The sequence below is a fragment of the Siphateles boraxobius genome, unplaced genomic scaffold (assembly GCF_051911475.1).
Source record: "Siphateles boraxobius isolate OS27281-9 unplaced genomic scaffold, OSU_SipBor_1 5, whole genome shotgun sequence".
NCBI classification, from domain to species: Eukaryota; Metazoa; Chordata; class Actinopteri; order Cypriniformes; family Leuciscidae; genus Siphateles; species Siphateles boraxobius.
Window position 1 is genome coordinate 23,557,155 of NW_027509141.1, and position 22,846 is coordinate 23,580,000.

Consider the following 22,846-nt stretch of genomic DNA (forward strand, 5'->3'; position numbering starts at 1 on the left):
GCACCTTGACATAGCAACGCTGACTCATGAATTGACCAATGGCTTGAGTTTTTGTGACTATGTTTATATTCACTATAATCATTTTCATATTAAACTTCTGAATGTTGATATTTTATTTCATGACTTTTAGAAGGTCGGGCTTAGAAACTTTTAAATTGCTAGTTATTTTAGGGTTTCCAATGAATTTGAGAATCTTATCAAATCAAAAGGGCAGATCATTCATTATTTAAACCCAATGACTTTTTCGATGGTCCACTTTAGACATTCACTAACTGGGTAGTTGTGGCCTAATGGTTACATAGTTAGACTTGTAACTCAAGGTCGCAGGTTTGAGTCCCAGTACAGGCAGGAAATGTAGGTGGGGAGTAAATGAACTGCACTCTCTTCTACTCTCATGTGTTCACGTGCTCAATACTCACTGCTGTGTGTGTTTGTGGGTGTGTGTACACTTGGAATTTGTACTCTGCATTTCACCCTTCCAAGCATGGGACACCATACTTGGCTACACTTCACTAGAAGTAACTTTGCAACTACATGTCAACTAACTCTGAGTTATTAGTAGACTGTTAGGTTAGGGTTTAGGTTAAGGTTTGTGTTCGGTTAAGGTTTGTGTTAGTAGAATAAGTCAACATGCAGTTGTAAAGTTACTTGTAGTCAGTCTGTACATTGTTAGAAGATTGTTTAAGCAGACACTATTTTGACAGTCTACTAATACTCAAGAGTTAGTTGACGTTGTTGCAAGGTTACTTATAGTTTGTAGTAGAATGTCTAAAGTGGACCATCAACATAAAGTGTTACACTTGTTAATAAAGTGATTTATATACATTTGATTCACCAGGTATTATTTTAATATTAAATTTGCATTAATTATTTTAATTACATAATTTAATAATAAAATATTGTTCTACATTATTTTTTATTCATGTTTTTGTTGTATGCAGGTTCTCTTCAAGCCCCAAGGGAAGCATGTCTTAATTTTGTTGTACATGGTATAATGACAATAAAGGCACTCTACTCTACTCAGCTTGAGGGCTGGGTAGTGATATTTACTCTATACTTTACAGTCCCAAGAAAACATTTCCATGCCCTAAGAACCATTTTGAGTTGACCTGCATCATTTCGCAGATTTCACAGCTGCTTATGACACAGAAAACCCATCTGAAAATAGCACCACAGACAGCATTTATCATATACTGGCAGGCAGCCATGAAAAAGGGCATCTGTGAAGCAAATCATGCAAGATAAACAAGTGCAGTGAATAAGTGAGTGAAATCATGTTCACGTCATATTTCTCGGGCCCATCTCTTATCTCACCATATGAGGCCATATTTGTTTGTGTGTGTGAGTGTGTGTGTTCCTCCAAGGCGGGGGAATGAAAAGGTGCCTCTTAATTGAGTACACAAAACAGATGGCTGGCAGAACACCCATTCAGTGTAATGCCATTAAGAGAATTCCGAGTTTAGAGCAATCTTTCCAATGAGATCCTGTGGCCCTGTTCAAAAGTATCAGGATGTGGAAGAGAAAATACAGGTTTACAATTTTAACCAAGCTCAACGAAGTAGATGCAGAGTATTTAAAAATATTATCTGTATTGCTAGAATATTAATAAGGCCAAGTACACACTGTAAAGTTTCAGGAGTTACAACCGCATTTAAATGCGGGAATAAGTTCCCTTAATTTATTGTTCAATGTGTACGAAACACGACTCCCAAACACTCCCGAAACTGCTATGGTTACCACGATGTCAATCACAATGTTCTGGAATCTCACGTGTTTGGTATCCACTTTACAGACCAAAGAAATATTAGTGACAAAAGACTCATTATGTTCAGCAATTTAACTAAAGCACAGCTGAAGGAGGCGTTGTGTTTTGCTTATGATTGAAATATGTCATTAACAACTAGTTGTTCAGTTCAATTCCATACATGTAGAGTGCAGTTGTCACTACCGTAAATGACTGAACTTTGTGTGAACAGAACAGGATTAAGCACTAAAAGGTGAACTGACAACCAAAATTAGTTGCAATGTATACTAAGTGAATATACTTAAGTTCTTACCATCACAAGAGAAAGTGTGCGGTTCCCTGAAGTGGTAACTGTAAACTGTGACCTTTATGCTGACCCCTAGGCCCTGCTGCAGTTCATCTTGAGCCACGCATGGGCTCCAAACAAAGCCCGCATTTTTGGAGTAGTCGGTGCACGGGTATGCCAACCGTAGCCTGATGAAAAGAGTAAAGGAGTACATAAATTTGAATTAATAATATTCTAAACAAACACATAAAAAAAATTGTGTACGAACAGCAGTTAAATAAAAAGTAATCTTTTTTAAAAGTAGCTACGAAAGACAAATACACAACGTAGTAACTCACAAGTCAAGTACATGACAGAAGGCCGCCACTTCTTCATCCCTCTCTTCAGACACCTGAAAGAGCTCGTAACCAAAGCCATTTGGTCTGGAACCCAAAGATACCTAAAAGGATTTTTTTTTAATATATATAAATATTTTATCTGACAGTAAAAAATTGATAAATATTTAATAGAATTAAAAAAAAAAAAAAAAAAAAAAAAAAAAAAAACATGAAAAAGATTCTATGAATGCTCACCGGATCAACTGATACTCTGCGCTGGCTTCTAGTGCTCTTCTGTCCCGGAAGATAGGTGCGGGGAGGAACTTGTGGAGGAAGGGTGTTACTGCGAGCTACTGCCTTCCCGGATTTATCCCCGTTAACTCTCCTGCTTCTATTAGGTGACAGCCAATCTCCATTTAGTTTGCTCAGGGAGTCATTGAGATTATCATAGTTCAGAGTGTCTCCGGAGGAAAGCTTGGGCTGGTCCACCTCAGGAGTGAACAAGTTGACATCCCGTGGGGCTGAGCTTCGATGGACAATAAACGGATCGTTCTGGGGAAGAGGATTCCTAGGCGGTACCGGTGGCGGAGGCTCATCTAGGGATGGAAGCCCTTTTGACAGCGATTGTGATGTTCCTTCAAAGTCACTTTCCCATTCGTCCAGAATGTAACGAGGCAGAGGCTCCTTACTGAATCCGTGAGACTCACCGCTGGAACGTGATAGGTTTGACACTCCAGGTTGAACGTGATTGAGCATGGGGTCAGATCCGGACATACCTTGCTGCAAATTATTCCAAGGGGGACTGGGAACACGTCTAGGCAGGGTGGGCTCGCTCCTCGAGGGCGATGACTTGCTGGTGTCAGGGGGTAGCGTATTTGCTGGGCCCTTGTCCTGACGGTGGCGGGCAAGGGCGTCATACTCCATCTGCAGGGCCTCTGCTAAGACCAGCTCCTTTTGGCTGAGGCCAAGAGATTCCAGACAACCCCAACGTTGATCCTGGTCATTCTGAGTCTGCGCTGCAGACATGTTCCTGTAGGGGGTGCTGCAGTGCACACAAGGAACGCAGAAAGGAGCTTGACGGTTCTACGAGTTGCACAACCAGTTCATTAGGCCCTGTTAGGAGATAAGAATGAAAGCATGCTATTGATATTTGCCACTTATAAATATTGCATCATCTGAAGCCAGTATAAAAATGTATCATCAACCTTCCACGTAGAGATGTTGGCATTCATCAGAAAAAGGCTAGCAACTTAAACCTCCTGTTGACTCCCAAATCAAGGATTATAAATGGCTGGATATATAACCAGCAATATCACTTAATGTCAGCCACACAGAAAAACTTATTTGCTGATAAGCCTTGGTGGTATATGCTAGGTCAACCACTAACCACAGAAAACTTCAACTACAAGAATGATTTGAAATCTTTTAGGGATGCACCAATATTAAAATTAAATCTAATTCTATAACATTGTCAAAATTAATTAAAACACTAAAAAAAACAACTCCATCATTTTAAATGCTACACGTGAATTTAAACAATCACAACATTATAATGCACAGTATGAAAAATGGATATTACTTTTGAGATTTGCTAAAGCTTACATACTACTTAGTCAATATTGGACATTTAAAAATCTTTAGATATTACAGATGTTTTCTATAATATTGGCCAATATGTTACAGATATTTTAAAGTAAATAATTACATAAAGACAGAACCATTTAACTAATGAACCTCTTGAACCATCAAACTTTATGGATCGAAGTGCCACATGTTCAGTCACAGATGTTAGATGTTTTTAAAGAAGCACGTGTGTGACTCTGACTTTGATTGTCTTTGGCTCTGATCATTTGGCTCTTATTGCTTTTGCTTGCTCAGCAAAAAACAGAGCCAAGCGGATCTCTCTTTCAGCACAGTCATCAGTGCAGGTTCTTCTTCAGCACAACAGTTCCTCAAACTGGGGGAAGCTGTTCTCTCTCCTGCACAGAGACTGATGTGCCATATTAAGAGACCTGTTCATGTGGAGTCACAGCTGGACAGATGCTAAGCTTTGAATTTAAATCAACCTAAGACCTGCTGAGTGCCTCTAAAATGGATTTAGCGTTCAATCAGCCTTACAACATGTAGCGTGACACAGCTGCCGCCCCATAGAAATGCAGAACCATTGGGTTTAATGGTCATCTAGTCCTGCACAATGGTAAATGGGTTCAGCTGGGAAACTAAGGTCAAACGACTTTTTCCAAATGGATGATATAGTTACAACAAATAAATTGTATAGAGTGATCCTAGACCCCAAAGTGGTCAAAAGTATACCACTTTGTGTTAAATAATATGGGTAACGGCTCAACTAAAATGCCTAAAATTATAGTTCTCACATAAATGAAACTTGTCGTTTATGCACCCAAATCTGTATGACTTTCTTTGGGAGAATACGAAACATAATTTGAAGAATTTTCAGTTGTGGTCCAGACTATAGTCAATAAAGTCCAAAACACCATTGGACTACATTAACTTTCATTGTATAGAAGAAGAAAAAAGGCTTCCCTTGAAAGTGAGGAAATTTTCATTTTTAGGTGAACTATCCCTTTAAGTGCATGACCATTTGTGACCTGTTGTTTCCTTCATAACATGACAACAGTGGCAGGGGGTCCTTTTCTCCCACCAGAAACACAACTGTTGGGAATTCTCACACCCTACACCAGAAGAGTGGCACCAGAACAAAAGACTGAAGAGGAAGCAGAAAGGCATCTGTTTGACAGACATTCCTGGACCCTTCCATTGCTCCACATTTTGCATCCCAAAAAATTCAAAAACCTGTGTGCCTCTGGTCATCTCTGGGGACGTTCATTTGAATGAATAAAGTAAAACAAACAAAATGATTTTCCAGATCAACAGAGAAGAAAGCAGCGACATGACGGTCAAGTCAAGTCATCCTCATTTATATAGCGCTTTTAACAATGTAGATTGTTTCAAAGCAGCTTTACGCGAGATAAACATAATTTAAGGTAACAGAGATTGGTTTGGTTTTATAGTGGTTCTTGAAAAATGTTTTTTCCAGCTAAAGTTAGTTTTGATTGATTCACTTCCGTCTAAATGATCATTTGTTATTAAATTAGGGGCCGCTAAGACGACACCGTTCTCTCTAAACAGACTTCAAACGTGAACCTGTGATAGACGCTGATGGCGTTCACACGGGCATTAACAATTGATTCTAGGGCTGCAGCTATGGATTCTTTTTGTAATCGATTAATCTAGCACTTAATCGATCGATTAATCGGATAATTTTTTGTGTGTTTTTAAACAACTAAAACAAATAATGCATTACGAAAATGATGTGGCTGTAAAATGATCAAGCATTTGGCTTTTATTTCTCAAAAAACAAAACAAAAAAAACTTATTCCAACTCCAACATTTGGCTCCAAAACTAGGCCTATTTATTGCAATTTTTACCCATTTAGTATAAGTGCCAACAATGTTCTATGCTCAATTACTTTGGTTGCTAATTAAAATGTCTTCCCCAAAAGTACAAGTGGATTTGGAGAAGCAGGCTGGGGAATTTCATATTTTGTTGTTGTCTGTAACTATTTGGAAGACGTGACATACAAACAAGGTCTCGCAAAGACTGCAATACAATATGTGTTCCTCCATCACGTCGCGGTGTATACAGTGAATGCATGCTGAAATTATTGTTGCATGGCTACATTAAAGTTTAAGCATATGTGATGCATTGCCGCAATTGATCTGACTGGCGCGTGAGAGAGACGAGGGTGCGTGTGTGTGTGTGCGTCTGTGTCTGTGTGTAAGTGAAGGGGTTCACACACCGAACGCAACTTTAATTATTTGCACGAGTAGATTACATACAAAGTCAGTGCAAAGACGCGAATAGACACATCATCCGCGCCAGGCGTCACGAATGACCCGAACGTCTTCCGCGCACGTTGAAAAATTTTAACTCGAGCGAATGTTTAAGCGTCTAACTAGACGCGATAGACGCGTATTTGACGCTCTATTCGCGTTCGGTGTGAACAGACCATTAGGTTATGTTTCAGTGACGCTTGGTGAGAGCATGGAGTGGATGTTTTCGGTTCAGATTCTGAATCATTGAAGTCGTAATGTTGTGGTATGCCAGGTCTACTTCGCAGTAGACACATTGCACCTTGTTCTCTTCCTTTTTAAGTATGTAATGATCCCAAACTTTAGACATTCTCTGCCGTTTATGGACATCTTTACTCTCCGCATCGTGCCCAATAAATTCAAAATGTATCACGCGCTGTAGTATAGATCCGCGTATAGTGAATTACATTTTACATAGGAATTTAACGAGGCTTCGAGGCAGAGTTTTTGCCTCGAGGAATTTTTGTAATCGAGTAACTCGAGGAATCGTTTCAGCCCTAATTGATTCTATAGTTATGTGCGTTTGAATATATGTGCGCAGGTTTGTAATTCCTTACAAACCATGCCTAAACAAACTACTTGTCTTGTCTATAAATTTTGAGGCAGAATTTTATTTTATCTTATCACTTTGGGTAGGTACGCGAACCGAAAAATTCCACAACGCTTTATCTGTAGAGTGGTATAGGGATCCTCCATAGGGAGAGGCTAGTTGGCACTTCAGCACTGCATTGTCATCAGGTCCAGGCGAAAGTCCTTCGTCAGATCTGGAAACGGCCTGGATCTGGCAGGCTGCGGGAAAACCTCGGGATAAACAAAGACACTAAAATTAGCGTAGATGCCATTCTTCTTATGATGTAACAAATACATCAGGATTTAAGGGAAGTGTTCCCAGTTCCGGCTGACCTAATCTAAGCAGCCTAATATTGAATTATAGAAGTCTATAGAGTGTTATGTGAATGCTAGGTCAAAGAGATGTGTTTTTAGTCTAGCTTTGAACTGACAGACTGTGTCTGCTTCCCGGACAATGTTAGGAAGATTGTTCCAAAGTTTTGGTGCTAAATAGGAAAAGGATCTACCGCCAGCAGTCGATTTGGATATTCTAGGTATTATCAACTGGCCAGAACTTTGAGATCGCAATAGATGTGAAGGACTATAATGCGTTAAGAGCTCGCTCAAGTACTGGGGAGCTAAACCATTTAGTGCTTTGGAAGTAATCAGCAATATTTTAAAATGTATACGATGTTAAATAGGGAGCCAATGCAGTGTTGACAGAAACGGGCTAATATGGTCGTACTTCCTGGTTCTGGTAAGAACTCTAGCGGCTGCGTTTTGAACTAGCTGTAGTTTGTTTATTAAGCGTGCAGGGCAACCACCCAGTAGAGCATTACAATAATCTAGCCTTGATGTCATGAACGCATTAACTAGTTGTTCCGCATTTGTCAATGAGAGCATATGACGTAATTTAGATATATTTTTAAGATGGAAAAATGCGGTTTTACAGTCACTAGACACGTGACTTTCAAATGAAAGATTGGCATCAAAGAGCACACACAGGTTCCTAACTGACGACGAAGACTTAACGGAGCAGCCATCAGGTGTTAGACGGTATTCTAGGTTATTACGTGTGGAAGTTTTTTGTCCAATAATTAGAATCTGTTTTTTCAGAATTTAGTAGTATGAAATTACTAGTCTTCTAGTATACCTAATTTTTTAACGAAATAACTAATTTTTTATATCAACTATGCATTCCGATAATTTTGTGAATTGGTGAGTTTCGTTAGGTTGGAAGAAATATAGAGCTGAGTATCATCAGCATAACAGTGAAAGCTAATTCCATGTTTCCTAATGATATCTCCTAAAGGTAGCATGTACAGAGTGAACAGCAGCGGTCCTAGTACTGAGCCTTGTGGTACGCCATACTGAACTTGTGATCGATAAGACATCTCTTCATTTACTGCTACAAACTTACAGCGGTCGGATAAATATGATTTAAACCATGCTAATGCAATTCCACTAATGCCAACATAGTTTTCTAGTCTATTTAAGACGGTGACGTGTTTTAGGCCTTCCATCAGCAAATCATCCAGTCACACGACACGTTTAATTTCTGCTGAACTAAACGTGTACACATGGAGATCAGGGTAAACCGAGAGGACTCAGCTCATTACACCTTTTCAAACAAGGTCTGATGTGACAAGTTCTGTTCACAATGAAAGTGAAACTTCTGCTTGACGCCACACTTGATGCCTCAGAAATATAAACTAAGCGGACAACAAAACAGCCAGGACAAACCTTCAGATTAACATGGAAAACACGTTTGGTTAGGACACGGTGTCAGTTAAGCACAAACACTTGTGCAAAAACACTTCAGAAATACCAGATGTGTTTGTAAACAGCATTCTCAGGCACCAACAGATGGACTGCACAAATATAAATATATCTCCTTCTAGACGGTCTTTATGGGGCTCTGCCTCATTCCCAGAAGCTCCGGCCTCCCGTGGGCTTCCTATGCAGTCTCATGACTGAGCTTTGGCCGGAGGGGTGCAGCCAAGACAGGAGGGGTGGATCTGCATTGTTCCACAGGGACCCCAGGCCAGCCAGATACAGGCCCCCGGAATCAATCCCCTGCTGGGATATAATCCCATTCAATCAGGGGTGGCTCCCAGATTGGTCGAACAAAGAACAGGGAGGAGTGAGGGCAGCCGCGTCACGTGAGGCAGGGCCAACTCAGACACGTTCACACGGCTCGGAGAGCCAAAGACAAAGAGACCGCTGTCATCGCTGTCCCCCCATAAACACCCCTCCCCCAACACACCCACCATCAACATATCACACGGCTCCCTTCATGCCTAGGGTGTTCGCTTATGGCAGTTCCAGCTGATCAGGGCTTGTGCGCCGTATGCGGAGGCCTTCTATCATCAATACGCCTCTCTTCCTGTGGCGTCCCACCCTAATATTTGGTTCAAAGACCTCTAGGCTAGCCGACTCTACTCTGATCTGACAGGCAGATGGTGGCGAGCTTGCCCATATTCAGCCAATGAAGTAACATCCAGCCTCTTTGGAAGTCAGAAGAAAATCAGCATTGACGTTTGGCAAATACAAAACAATCTTCAAATAAAGTAAAACTAACTGTTAACACCAGACTCCGAATTTAAAAAAATAGAAACAAGTGTTGATAAAAATGCCAAACTCACAAACCCCACAGGAAGGTGACTCAACCAAACGCATGGCACATGTAATCGGTTCTACATATTTTAAACAGATTTTTGAGCTGATAAATGTTTATTTGTTGCCTTTTATTTTATTTATGCCATAGTGATTCAGAAACATGCGGAATCTTGGATCAGGTTTGCAGACTAAACCCAAATCGTGGTTACGGTGTCATCATATGCATTGCCTTTCAGTGTTTAGATGCATAAAAGTATGTGTAAACACCTTTCCTGTGTGCAGAGTTGCATAAACATCCTTGTGAACTTTTTCCGTGAATCACTATAATTAAAGCAAATCTTTTGCTGTAAAATACGGCTAAGACTTGAATAAATTAAAGCCTGAGCAGATACATCATAAAGCTTGTGAAGCTGACTGTATGCATTATCAAAAAAAAAAAGTCTGCATTTGTTTTATGAGTGCAAACACAGTCCCTTTTGGGAGATTTGAGTTCTTATTTTTCCTAACTTTATAAATAGTTATTGAATGATAACCTATAAATCACTTATAAATGTTAAAAAAATTCTAATGCATTGACTTTTTAAAATATTTATTATACATGTAATTTGTTGTAAAATAATTGTTTTAGATTTTAAATTAGCCTACCTTGTGACTTTATATATTTTATCTTTTTTAAGGACACTTTAACGATAACTTGATGTCGCATGGAGCCAGGAGATTTTCTAGTTAAAAAAAAATAATTGAAAAGACATCAAGAAGATATCATTGACTGCATTTGTAAAACGAATAAATTAAAAAAAACAGACCCCATCAAGGTCTTTTCTGTTTACAGCACCCTCATCCAATAGTTTACAAATTATTAAATCGATATTAAAATATTTCCTTAAAAGATAAAACAAACAATATAGTAGGCTAGTAATATACCCAACTAACGTAACGTTACGCAACGTTTCCTCTGTTTGGATACACATTTCATATATTCATGGCTCAGAGCGTCCTACTAAATAAACGTCCATTTCAAATATAGATCTATTTGAGGCTCAGAGACCCAAACTTGTCAAGTTGATAGTCATTTTTAAAACAGAAACAAGCGATAATAGGAGTAAAAACGCGGCGGTTGTACGCCTCTGAAATTTTACATTTAAAGCAGCGCCAGAGTGTTTCGTTCTCAGGTTGGGAGAAGCTCATACCAACATAAAGACTTAAGGAAAATGTACAGCCACTGCGCAAAAACAGCTGGTCGTATATGAATAAGAAGCGTTTGTAACAGCGCTCTCCGTGATAGTGAAGGAAAGAGCACATCACATACCGTGTGCTTGGCCTCTTGCGCGCCTGTGTCATAGTCCTCCTCGTTTATTATCAGGCTCACTCGTTGTTCTTTGATAGATCGTGATGAGGCGGTCGTTTTCGGTGTCCAATGGCAAAAGATCGTGTATTGATCAGGGCCAAATCACGGGTTCGTCTCTGTTAATCCATATGAGACGCATGCTCTTTCCTCCCTCGCTCTCTCGGTTTGTCCGACCGGGTTGTTTGACTGGAGACTTCGCACTGAGGATTCCAGATCCGAAGCTCACATCGCCCAGTGCTTGAGTGTAGAGACAGGAGATCTAGACAGACCAACAATAGCAGACTCTAGTGGACAACACGGGAACTGAGTGATGCCTGACATCAAGCACTGACTGCAGTTGAATGCAATAACTTTTTCCTTCTGCTAAAACCGAAAAGGTTGTAACAATACTTGAATAAATAAATAGGCCAACTTCTGTTTTATAATATAAACAATTTCAATATGGTGCAAACCATTATGAAACCATACAAACAGTAGATTTATATGGAAGCAAGATATGAGGCCTACATAGCAAGAATAATTAATCCCTAAATGCATTTTTTGTGCAGGTAGGCTATATCCAATACATTCAGAGTAAAAGACCAAATAACGGGGTAGATCACTTATAATCTCTATCCAAAAAATATCTAGAAACATCTCAAGTCAAGCACAAACAGAACTCTTTGATTGACAACACTACGAATAGAAGAAATAAACCATCAAAATGCCTTAGCTAGCTGATCACCAAACTACCTAAGCTTGACACTAACCCTAAAATGACAAAACCCTAATGTATACATATTGGCTTAAATAGCCTACCTCAATCAGGGGTTCTCAAGTCTAGCCATTGAGATCCACTTCCCTGCAGAGTTTAACTCAAACCTTGATCAAACTCACCTGCCTATAACTTTATAGAAATCCTGAAGAAATTGATTAGCTTGCTCAGGTGTGCTTGATTAGAGTTGGAACAAAACACTGCAGGAAAGTGGACCTTGAGGGCCCCTGACCAAATACAAAGCCGTGAAAATATGGAGACAGAAAAAAATACCAGAGGCCTTTAGATGATAAGGATATACAATAGATAAGGTCAGACAGAAATGCACTTGTAAAATATAAAAACATCAAAGACAAATGCAAGTCGTATTTTCTTTAGCAATGTAGTGGTGTACGTTTTCTCAAATGAAGCTGTGGCGCCATCTTGTGGTAAGAGCCCTCTGTCAACACAAGATATTGCTGATACCCTTAAAGTCACCATGAAATCAAAATTGAAAATTCTATTTTTAATGGAATATTGCAGTATTTATAATAAAAGATTTATCCGTGCACATCATTATTTGTTTTAAGTTCATGTTCCCTCATATTCTTTAGTCAAAACAGCTTCCCCTCCCTCTTCAAGGGTCCCAATTCAATGGCTGAATTGTTGTTAAAGGTGCTCTAAGCAATGTTGGGTGACGTCACTTCTTTTTGACGTTTAAAGTATTGTAAAACAAAACGGAGGCTAGTTAGACCCTCCCTCCTCCTCATCCACGCACTAACCCCCCAAACCCACCCCCAAATCTTTCTTGTCGGTTATTGGCTGGAAAAGTTTGTTGTGTTTCGTGGCGCGGTTTGCTACAGTTTGTTTTTGTTGCCGTTTGTGGAGCCTGGGGTGTCTGCAGAGCGTTTTTTTTTTACAGTGTGTTCAGGGGACAGGCAGTTAGCGGATAGTGAGGAGATGTTTGCTGTATGTGACAAAACATTGTTTGGCCTAAAAAACTTTTGACATCGCTTAGAGCACCTTTAAATGGGACAGTCTAGCCTGCAAAGGAATGTTCTTGTCGTCTAGCAACTGTGACACTGACAGCTGCGGTTAATGAGTGGCAGGAACGTTTCTACTATAGACTTTTTAAAAAGTTTTATTAAACTCAAACTGTCTGAAAACAATTACAGGGTTCACAAACATGGGATACAAAGGATGTATTTGTAGGCCGCATTTGAAGGAGCCTTCGAATTGGGACAGCCTTGGTTGTGCTGTGGTGACAAAATCGGCCTTCGAGTGGTGTGAGGGCGAGATGACCTGTCACTTACATGTGATCTCAGCAATAGCAAACTGCAACAATCCAATCAATTCCCGATTAACAAAATCATATGTCCAAACAGGGAAGAAAAGAGTATCGCAACTTCCATTTCAGTGTTTCAGTGCATCTTTCGAGTCATGCTATTAGACTATTAGAAATTGTTTTTGATAATTGAAATCAAAGAGGTTTAAGTAAAATAAGTCGAAGTAGGCTACTAAAACTAAATCTGGAATAAAAATAAAGCTAAAAAGAAATATATAAAAAAAGACAAATGCACTTAATTTAAAATAAAAACTGAAAACATTAAAATAAAAGGTAATTCATAATATTATTAGCCTAAATCTATATCAGTCTCCTAAGATAACTCTGTTTGCTGGTTCACCAAATATGTTTAGAAGGCAGCTGTATCAACATGGTAATTCAGTTAGTTTACTATTGATATAATAAAAGGTATATTTTTTTTCCCCAAAAGTGATGTGGTGGTGTGCTAATCAGATGCTAATAACATGAAATTCTGATACAGGCCTGTACCTTGATACTGAATAATTGCAATATACCAATACCATGGTAAGTGTCCACAAAACATGGCATTGTACCAGACCATCCAATTATACTATGGTACTATTTAAGTGGTTTAAGCAGAATAAACATTACGAAGTCAATTTTAGTTGTGCTGTAATGTTCTTTATGACCACTAGAAGCCGCATATGCGCGTGCACACAAGAGCACAAGTGTGCAGTCAGTGCATACACACCAGCAACTGCAGGGAAGTTGGACCTGTACATTGTGTGTCCTTGGCATAAATTACTTTAAAACATTGACAGGAAGGGTACTGAGAGCTTTTACTTTGTATTCTGAACATCACAGTGAAGTTTGTCAGTGCCTGGCAAATCTGTATGTAATGTGAGAAAAGCAGTGCAGGCCTTTGTCTTCAAGGTTTAGTATGCAGGATTGACTTTTGCAAGCTGAAGAGAACAAACTGCTGGTCCATACGAGATTAGATTTACCAGCTTTCAGTATATTTGTCCACTGGACTTTAAACTTTTCAGAGACATTTTTGTGAATATTCTTTAAACAATATTGTTCTGTAAGCTGCATGTTTTTTTAGTTTTCTTTTTGAAGGTCCACTGTTGTATTGTATTGCCTTAGAAATCCCTTCATTATGTAGCTGTATGTTAACATTTAAACTTTGCATGAAACTGAAGTTATGTTAGTATTTTCTTCCCTATTATGACATATAGGCTATATATCCAAGTGAAACGGCTGAGTAGAGACAGGAGATCTAGACAGAGAAACAATAGCAGACTCTAGTGGACAACACGGGAACTGAGTGATGCCTGACATCAAGCACTGACTGGAGTTGAACGCAATAACTTTTTCTGTCTTCTGCTAAAACCGAAAAGGTTGTAACAATACTTGAATAAATTCAATACTTGGCCTGTTTTTGTCCATCGTTCTTTGGATCGTTGTTATTTGCTAGTGCTGTGATTTCATGTGAGTGACAGGTTGTCCCGCCCTCACGCCAGTAGACACCTCAGCAGAGAAGAGAAGAGATGTTTCTGCAAGAGGGAGGGGAAGCTATTTTGATTAAAGATTACATGGCACATGAATTTAAGAAAAAAATATGTGCACGGATAAATATTTTTACTATAAAAAGGCTACTCCAATATTCTATAAAAAAGGATTGTCAATTTTGACTCCATGGAGACAGGCGTTTTACTACTGCCTGCTGCAGTTTTGCTATAGGAAATTGCTTTTTATAATCATCTCTGTAACTAAAGCGTTTGTGTAAAAGTCCAAAGCAGATCATGTCTTATCTATTAGTTTATGTTTGTACATTTCTGATGCTTATAATACTCATAAATTGGGATATGCATTCAAGGGAATATTCTGTATGGCTCTGTTCATGTGTGTTGTTGAACTGGGCCAGTGTGACACTATATTGTAATGGATGATGTAAAGTTTCCAGTCAAAGAGCTGTGTGTTTGGAACAGAAAGCCATTGATGAAGAATGAGTGTGTCATAGCCTATCATGATAAAGATTTCAGTGCTCTAATGTCCTATAAATAGGCTATTTCTTTCATTAAACAACAATAAACTACACCATTCAGATGTTTGGGGTTTGGTGAGATGGTTTTGATATAAGTTTCTATGTTCACCATTGACGGCAGCATTTGTTTGATAAAAACAAAAACAAAACATAGGCTACACTAAAAAAGAAATACGTATTATTACAGTTTTCTAATTTAATATATTTTAAAATGTCATTTATTGCTGCAATGGCAAAGCTGAATTTTCAGCAGCCAGTCAAGACTTCAGTGTCACATGATACTTCAGAAATGTTTGCTTATTTGAAACATCTATTATTATTATCAATGTTGAAAACTGTTTAAAACGTTTGATTAATCCGTTTTCAAAAATCAAAATATTGATACAATAGAGCCGCCAGTTCACTACATTTTATATTGTGATGATTAACAGATGCATTAATCACGTGATATTAAACTGACTCTTCATCTGTATGAAGTTATTGTAGTGCTGCACGAATGCAGATGATCGGAACACCTGTCCGGCTGGAATCGGAGGCGCGCCCTCAGGAGCGAGCGTGGGAAGTGAGCGCGCGCTCTGCTGAAAGGGTCGCACAGACAGAGAGAAGCAAGGGAGGATATTACCCGCCTTTACCGCATTACAGTGCGTATGGGAGAAACACTACATCGTATGTGGCCAAACCGACAGCGATACAGGTAAGAAGGGCGATGTTATCATATCGCTGACAGGGTTAATGAATTACAAGCAACTGGCCTTGTTCAACAGAGGATAAAAGGAGGCTGGATTTGTGTTTAATCCTCGCGCATCCCGCGTGCTTCAGCCTCTTTGCGCATCTCTGAGTGATGCGGTCTTATTTCTGCTGCTCTGCGCAAATGTTCACAGCCGCTGTGTTATGAAGTACCCGGCTATATTTTACGAAGCGGCAGATAAATATAAACGCAGCTTCATTTAAAGTCATCACCAGCCATATTTAGATGAATAAACTCGGGCGTTTCAAGGCTGTCAAGTTACATGTAGCCTAGTTGTTCTGAGGCCGAATGTTGGGCAAGGATGCTGTAGGGAGTGAAAGTGTCATCGCCCCATCCAGGGCGCTTCTTAGCTCAAGGATATTGTGCGAACAGGACAAACATTTGCTGCTCTGTTTCATTCCTCGGAAGGCTTAAGGGCACTTTTTTGTTAAATATAGCATTGTAATATGATTTACTTTCTCTTAGGATGTTAGCTTGGCCTGTGTGGATAAAATAACTTTTCGAGTAGGCCTACATATAACGTTCAGATTGTAAATCATCTTGATATCGTCACTAAAAATCATAGGCTTACTTAAAAATAAAAAATAAACTTGTATTTTGGCTTTGATGTCAGGATGAAAAGTTGTAGGCCTTACATAGCCTAAATGTTTATCTATCTATCTATCTATCTATCTATCTATCTATCTATCTATCTATCTATCTATCTATCTATCTATCTATCTATCTATCTTAACAGTAAGTTTCCTTACTATACTGACATTCCCAAAATTCCCTGCAGGCTGCATGACACTTAATTTACATTTTATGTATTCGTTGAAATAACTATGTTTCTTCTTAGTTTTTTTCTTATCATTTATGTACATTAGGGTTTTATGTTAAGTCATATGTTGTTAAATGAATGTTTATTGCAGTACTTTAGTGTCATGTGTGTCACTATGAAGGTGTTTAGTATTTGTGTGAATGCGAGTTTGCACCTTTTTATATTTTAGCATCTACAGTACCTTCTCAGTTTGTGAAGCGCTTTGATTTATCATGTGACTTTCTCATCACCACCTGTTTTTGGTGGTTGTCAGTGAATTACAATGGTACAAAACAGAAATTAGTACTTCAGTAGGTTGGTATATTAACACTATCTATCTATCTATCTATCTATCTATCTATCTATCTATCTATCTATCTATCTATCTATCTATCTATCTATCTATCTATCTATAGATAGCTGTCTGTCGGTCTGTCTGTGATCTAAAGTACCAAGTATTCTGATATATCTGACTGAGTATCAATCTAGGACTTCTCTTGCACCTGTGATTGTAAAATATTCTGTTTGATCTTCGACTCTACAACTGTGTTTATCTGTAGTCCAGCAAGGACAAAATTTCCATTTTTAAACTTTGATTGTAGCGTGGGGAAACTCAGAGCTGCTGTATTAGCCCACTAACCAACTCATTTTTTTCCATCATGAATTAAAGATGCAAAGCTGCTCACATCAGATGATATCTGTGGCCATGTGACCTGGCCTGGGCTCATATTCCCAGTGAGTTGGACCATGGTCTGAATGATCCAGAGATGTGCATGCCATCCCCCATTCAACAGTCTTTGCCATATTGTTTTGCAATCATTCATGGAGGTATTTCATAGAAGTTAGAAGTGAAACATGATAAACACTGGCAACCCGACAAAGTTAGTCTATCCTCATTAGGAATGTCCAAAGAGTAATTTAATGAGAACCGTGTCAGATTAAATCTTAGATTTTTCAGAGCAAACAGTACAGCCTGCATTTAAAATGGTAACATAATATAGTACATATAAAACAAGTGAATGGAGGTTTTCAAAATGTAATATAACAGCATGTAATACACAAGTTTGAGAGTAAATATTAAAATTAATCGCTTTGCTATTTTTGCACTCTTTATAACTCAAACACAATTTCCCAAGTTGCAGTGACTTCAGCACACCACTAGATGCTGATATTCTACTCGATTTATATTGCTAGCTTTGATTCTAATGCAGTTTAACCACCAGGAAACTAATATTTATAGTTTAACATGACACATTTTGAGATTTATTAAGCCAATTTTGTAAAATGTTGCTGTATTCTATTTTTTGTATAGGAATAGCTTTGAGGATCATCAACAAATGACCACATGCTTTTACCTGCACACCCTCTATAGAGGTATTTTCTGCCATATGGCACATTTTGAAGAAATCCTTTTACTTGGCAACATGTTAGTTATGGCTCAAACCCTGTGGATACTTCCACTGAGCCTGCAATTAAAACAGCATTAGAGAAACCTGCTATTCTCCCTCAGCACCTTCTGCCACTTAAAGGAAACTTTAAATGGGTGGAAGCTCACATTTTTTGGTCAAATGCATGTAAAAAACTCAACTTTGCTTTCAAATATGAATTAAAGATGAATAAACAAAAGATTAATTAGGTTATTAGGAAAGATTGAACAACCTGCTGCATAATATGCAATGCATCTTTAGTGACTGCTTTGAAATAAGGTCAAGAGATGACGTAGAGTACGTAATTTCATTTCTTCCTCCAGCATTCCCGTCTTTCCTCTCCTCTGCAGCTCAGATTCACCTAATCTCAGGTTTCCCACACTGCAATGGGAAGCTCACCTTTTACTTCTCAGGGTTTTGTTTCCAGAGGTGCTATTTTTAGCTGTGCAACAGCAGCTTTCTCCAGAGGGGGGTGAGAGAGGTGCGTCTGGAAGTGGAGTCTGGCCCACCACCGATTTGAACTGTTGTACACTGGATGGGAAGGAGAGGCTGAAAAGAATCTCAATCTCTGTCCGTCTCTGTTTCTTCCTCAGAGAGGACAAGAAAATGCGAAAGACCGAAACAATGGGGTCAGCTGAAGCATTTGGCTGTTTTTTTAGAGCAGTATGTTTTAGGAGACGGCTCCAGGGCCTGTGCGCTTGGATGGAGAGCTAATGGAAGATTGTTATAGCCCATAAAGTGCTCTTCATCTGGATTTAGCTGAGTCAAGGCAGTTGATAGTTATGGATTTCAGACTGGCCTAAAAGGAGGACAGATTACTACTAGCTGCATTTAAATTGATTTTTTAAATGTGATTCTTGTGATTTTATTCTTGTGATTAGATGTACAAGAATAACTTTAAGCAATGAGTAAAGAGGCTTTGCTGGGCACATTAGAGTACATTAAAGTCATTATGAAACGAAAGTTGCAATCGTATTTTCTTTCCTATTTGTGACGTATATCAGAGTGGAATGGGTTCTGGAAAATGTAGGCCAGCATTTGATTTTGTACTTCGGGAATTGATTGGATTGTAGGAAGTTGGACGTTGCTAACTAATGATGTTCATAGATAAATAATTTATAAGCACTGACAATTTTTGTAGAAAAAAATAAGAATTGCCAAATTTGATTTAATGGTGAATTTAAACCTGGACAAATTTACACAAATTAGGGATATTAATTCATTGATTAAATGAATTGATATTGGATATTATATGTTGATTAATTAATTCAGTTAATCATATCAATATTTGCTGATCCCTAATATTAAGATTAAGACATTACATTCATTTGTCAGATGAAATCATTAAACTTTATGCTAAAGTGGCTTTAGAAATCAATACATTGTTTATTTTATTTCCATGTCATTGAACATAAGCATATATCTCCAGGCTACAGTTCACAGTAAATCATTTTGGGATCAATTTGTCTGTTCAAGGTCCCATTATGCTACAGCAGAAATTCTCAGTTAGTATCATTATAGAGAACATTAAGCAGCCCATGCATCTCACTGCATGACTCACTCTTGTTTCCATATTAAAGCCCTTCCTGTCTGATGCACTCTGAATATTTTATCATGGCTCAGTAGGTAAATATCCAACAAAATCATTGAACGTGAGACATTGTCCATATTGTATTTGCCACTCCTTCACAAGTGTTGTCTCAGACGTACTCTTATGTTCTGTTTGATCTATAGTAGCGCTCACCTCTGCCTTTTCAAAAGACCTCTGTGACTTATGACTGTGTTTTTGATGTACAACATCAAAGCTTTTGCTGTGCATTGTATATTTGTATCCTTATTCTTCTTGTTTCAAAGCATTATAGGCACTTTGGGAACTATCTGTAACAGTCCTCCATTGGCTTTTTTACTTCTCTCAGTGTCTGCGCTATATCTCTCTCTGTGACTTTTAGCAGGGCACACATGGTGCCCTAGACCCGCAGGGAGCCCACTGGCTCTGTGAAGCCAGCAGCCCTGCACCTGCACAGGCTTCTGAAGCAATGGTTTATTCGTATGCATGAGGGTCAGAGTTTTCCCAAAGGGACTGTTACTAATAGATTAAGCACATGAGTCAAGCATGGGAAATACAGAAAATATTGTCCATGACAATTAGTGAGGACAGTGATGAGACTAATGATGGAGTGTGTGTGTGTGTGTGTGTGTGTGTGCGTGTGTGTGTGTGTGTGTGTGTGTGTGTGTGTGTGTGTGTGTGTGTGTGTGTGTGTGTGTGTGTGTGTGTGTGTGTGGTTGGTAAACCCTACATTATGGGTAAAAATGTCCCCACGAAGATGGTAATATCTGAAATCCTTGTCCTTGTGGGGAAATTTTTTGGTCCCCATGAGGAAAACAGCTTATAAATCATACTGAGTGATGTTTTTTGAAAATGCAGAAAGTTTTCTGTGATGCATAGGATTAGTGTAAGGGCATAGAATATACAGTTTGTGCACTAGAAAAATCATTATGTCTATGGAAAGTCCTAACAAAACATAAAAACACAACATGTGCGTGTGTGTCTTTAGCTAGTAATAAGTGTCGTTATTATTATTATTAGGATTGCAGCCCTTCAGGTGTAACATATGTTAACATCAAGATTGATGCAGTTGACCTGTTTATTTTTTAATTAGTTTCATGCGTTTTTTGTTTTTCAAATTAGTTGTGTGGACTTATTTTAAATAAAGTAGTTGGACCTAAGCGGCAAAGTCCTTCTTGAATCCTTAAAGAGTCAAAAGTACACAATGCAGTCAAACCCTTTAAGCTGAGTTAAGTATAGTTCAGATGAACAGATTTGTTGAACAGAAGATTTGTGAAGTATAATGAATACAAAAAGAAAGCCTTCCATTGATAATCATTTAAAATAAATCTTTTCAGTATAGAGTCGGGTGCTGATTTCTTTAGCTATCAAACCAAACAGACATCAGAGAGGCTTTTTAATCACGTGTTGACACAGGTTTTACATTGTGCATAAAAAGTATAATGTTGAAAAGGGCTACAATATACCTTTTATGTGGCTTCTGGTTTGATTTACGTTCTTTATGGCTGAAAGGAGGAAATATTTTAACAGAAGACTTTAGTGCAAAACCATTGAACTCTTTGGGGATTTTTTTTTTGTTAAAAGTCATTGAATGACAGATGTTTGAGCTCCTGAAGTCAAATAATGCTGAAGATTGGATGGTGCACATTAGCTACAACAAAAAGCTAACCATTAACTAGACCATGAGAGCAGTAGTAGGTATTTGTGAACCTTTGTTGAAGACACACATACAATGAAGTAAAGCTGTAATGTACTTGATTAGCTGGTTATAAATACAATAGGTTGGTTAATTAGACAATAAACCTGTGAAAAAGAAACTGTTAATGGTAGTCAGGTGCCTCTACACGTGTTTTTGTTTGATGTCATTTTCTTCTAGCCAGTATGTTATTAAATATTTTTGTTTAATTATATATTAAATGCATTAAAGCATTTTACTGTCATCAACAAAACCTCAGATCCCATAACTTTTAACGTTAATATTTCATCAGGATTGCTGCCGTTATGAGTGAAATTTTAGTCCATATTTAAATAAAATTGTGTTTGATTAAAAAAAACCTTCACATGCCAAATTCAAAGCCATATGGTCGAATCGTTCTTTATCAGATTACATTTAGAAAATCAATAACCCCTCTGATCAAATTAGCAATGGAGTCATCTGATATGACACATTTTCACATTTCAGCTTGTTTAAGGGTGGAGTGGGAGTGTGTTTTGGGGGGGAGGGGGGGTTAATTAGATCCGTATATCCCTTGGGATCACAGACAGTCAGCAAGCCCTGGAATTTCCCCAACAAAACCTGCCCAGGTGGAAACACCTGTCGTCGTAAACAATGAAGAAAACATGACACATGCCTTGTCTTGTTCTCTTGTGTGAATGGAAGTATGGACAATAATAAGCATCTTAGATGGCGATGGGATCGGAGGTCAAGGTGTGAGGTTTTGTTATTACTTCAAGGTGCACTTAATGTTGTTAGGAATGGAATACGTACTCTAACGGATCCCAGTACTCACAGCGTTTAGCATTGTGTTCCCCATAGCGTAAGATATTACGCAGTACGAGAGATACTCTCGTAAGAGAACGTACTCGGTTACTAACGTAACCTCGGTTCTCTCTAGAGAGGGAACGAGTACTGCGTAATATCTTACGCTACGGGGAAAACCTCTTTTCCACGAGATATTGAAGCCAAAAAGTATCCTTAATTTTGAATTAATGTAAAACGCTGTGCAGCAGCATGCAGACATAGGCAAGACGGCTTGCGCGCCTATTGGCTGCCCTGCGGCAACAGCAGCAGCCTATCGAGAGAGGCTCTGCGTGACACATATCCAATGGGGGCATTTCGCGCCCATTTTGTCACGTCCCGCCAGAAATAGCGTGGTCTCGCCCTACAAACATAGCTCGATTAGGCTGGTAAAACTGGTTTTCATCGCCAAAGCGAACCAGAACTGTGTATGCACGGCAAGATACGCAGTACTCGTTCCCTCACTAGAGAGAACCGAGGTTACGTTAGTAACCGAGTACGTTCTCTTACGAGAGTATCTCTCGTACTGCGTAATATCTTACGCTATGGGGAACACAATGCTAAACGCTGTGAGTACTGGGATCCGACACCAAAGTCCCAAGGGCAGTAGCCCGGGGCTCATATAGTGCATAATCACCATAGACTCACAGAGAGTCGGAGAAGAGAGGCTGCAAGCATCATTCCCCATGAAATAGCATCCTACAGGAGCTAGTTATGTTAACAGTGTTTCACGCAGACAGGGTGAACGTGTTCAGCCTGAACTGGGTAATAGTATGGGTTATTCAACACCCATGGAGCTGTTTTATCGCTCAGTGAGCGATGCACAATCCAATCCAATCCAATTCTCTTTATTTATATAGCACAATTAAATAAACACAGGGTTTCCAAAGTGCTTTACATCATAACATTAAAAACACAATAGGAAAAATAATAATAATAAAATA

At 38.8% G+C, this 22,846-nt stretch overlaps 2 protein-coding genes across 4 annotated transcripts in view; one reads left to right on the forward strand and one right to left on the reverse strand.

The window, feature by feature from the left end:
* The window catches only part of pik3c2b (phosphatidylinositol-4-phosphate 3-kinase, catalytic subunit type 2 beta), a 56,658-nt gene extending 45,655 nt beyond the window's left edge, over positions 1–11,003 (reverse strand). The window contains exons 1-4 of the mRNA XM_077203398.1: positions 10,719–11,003; positions 2,603–3,460; positions 2,369–2,469; positions 2,058–2,218 (exon numbers count right to left, since the gene is read on the reverse strand). Of these exons, the coding sequence (XP_077059513.1) occupies positions 2,058–2,218; positions 2,369–2,469; positions 2,603–3,373 (1,033 nt within the window). The 5' untranslated portion in view covers positions 3,374–3,460; positions 10,719–11,003. The remainder of the gene's footprint in view (positions 1–2,057; positions 2,219–2,368; positions 2,470–2,602; positions 3,461–10,718) is intronic.
* A 4,417-nt stretch (positions 11,004–15,420) lies between these two features.
* The window catches only part of nfasca (neurofascin homolog (chicken) a), a 108,479-nt gene continuing 101,053 nt past the window's right edge, over positions 15,421–22,846 (forward strand). For 2 of the 3 annotated variants that reach the window (XM_077203400.1, XM_077203402.1), the window contains exon 1: positions 15,421–15,537. The gene's annotated coding sequence lies outside the window, so the exon portion shown is untranslated. The remainder of the gene's footprint in view (positions 15,538–22,846) is intronic. The other variant, XM_077203404.1, reaches the window with a different exon arrangement.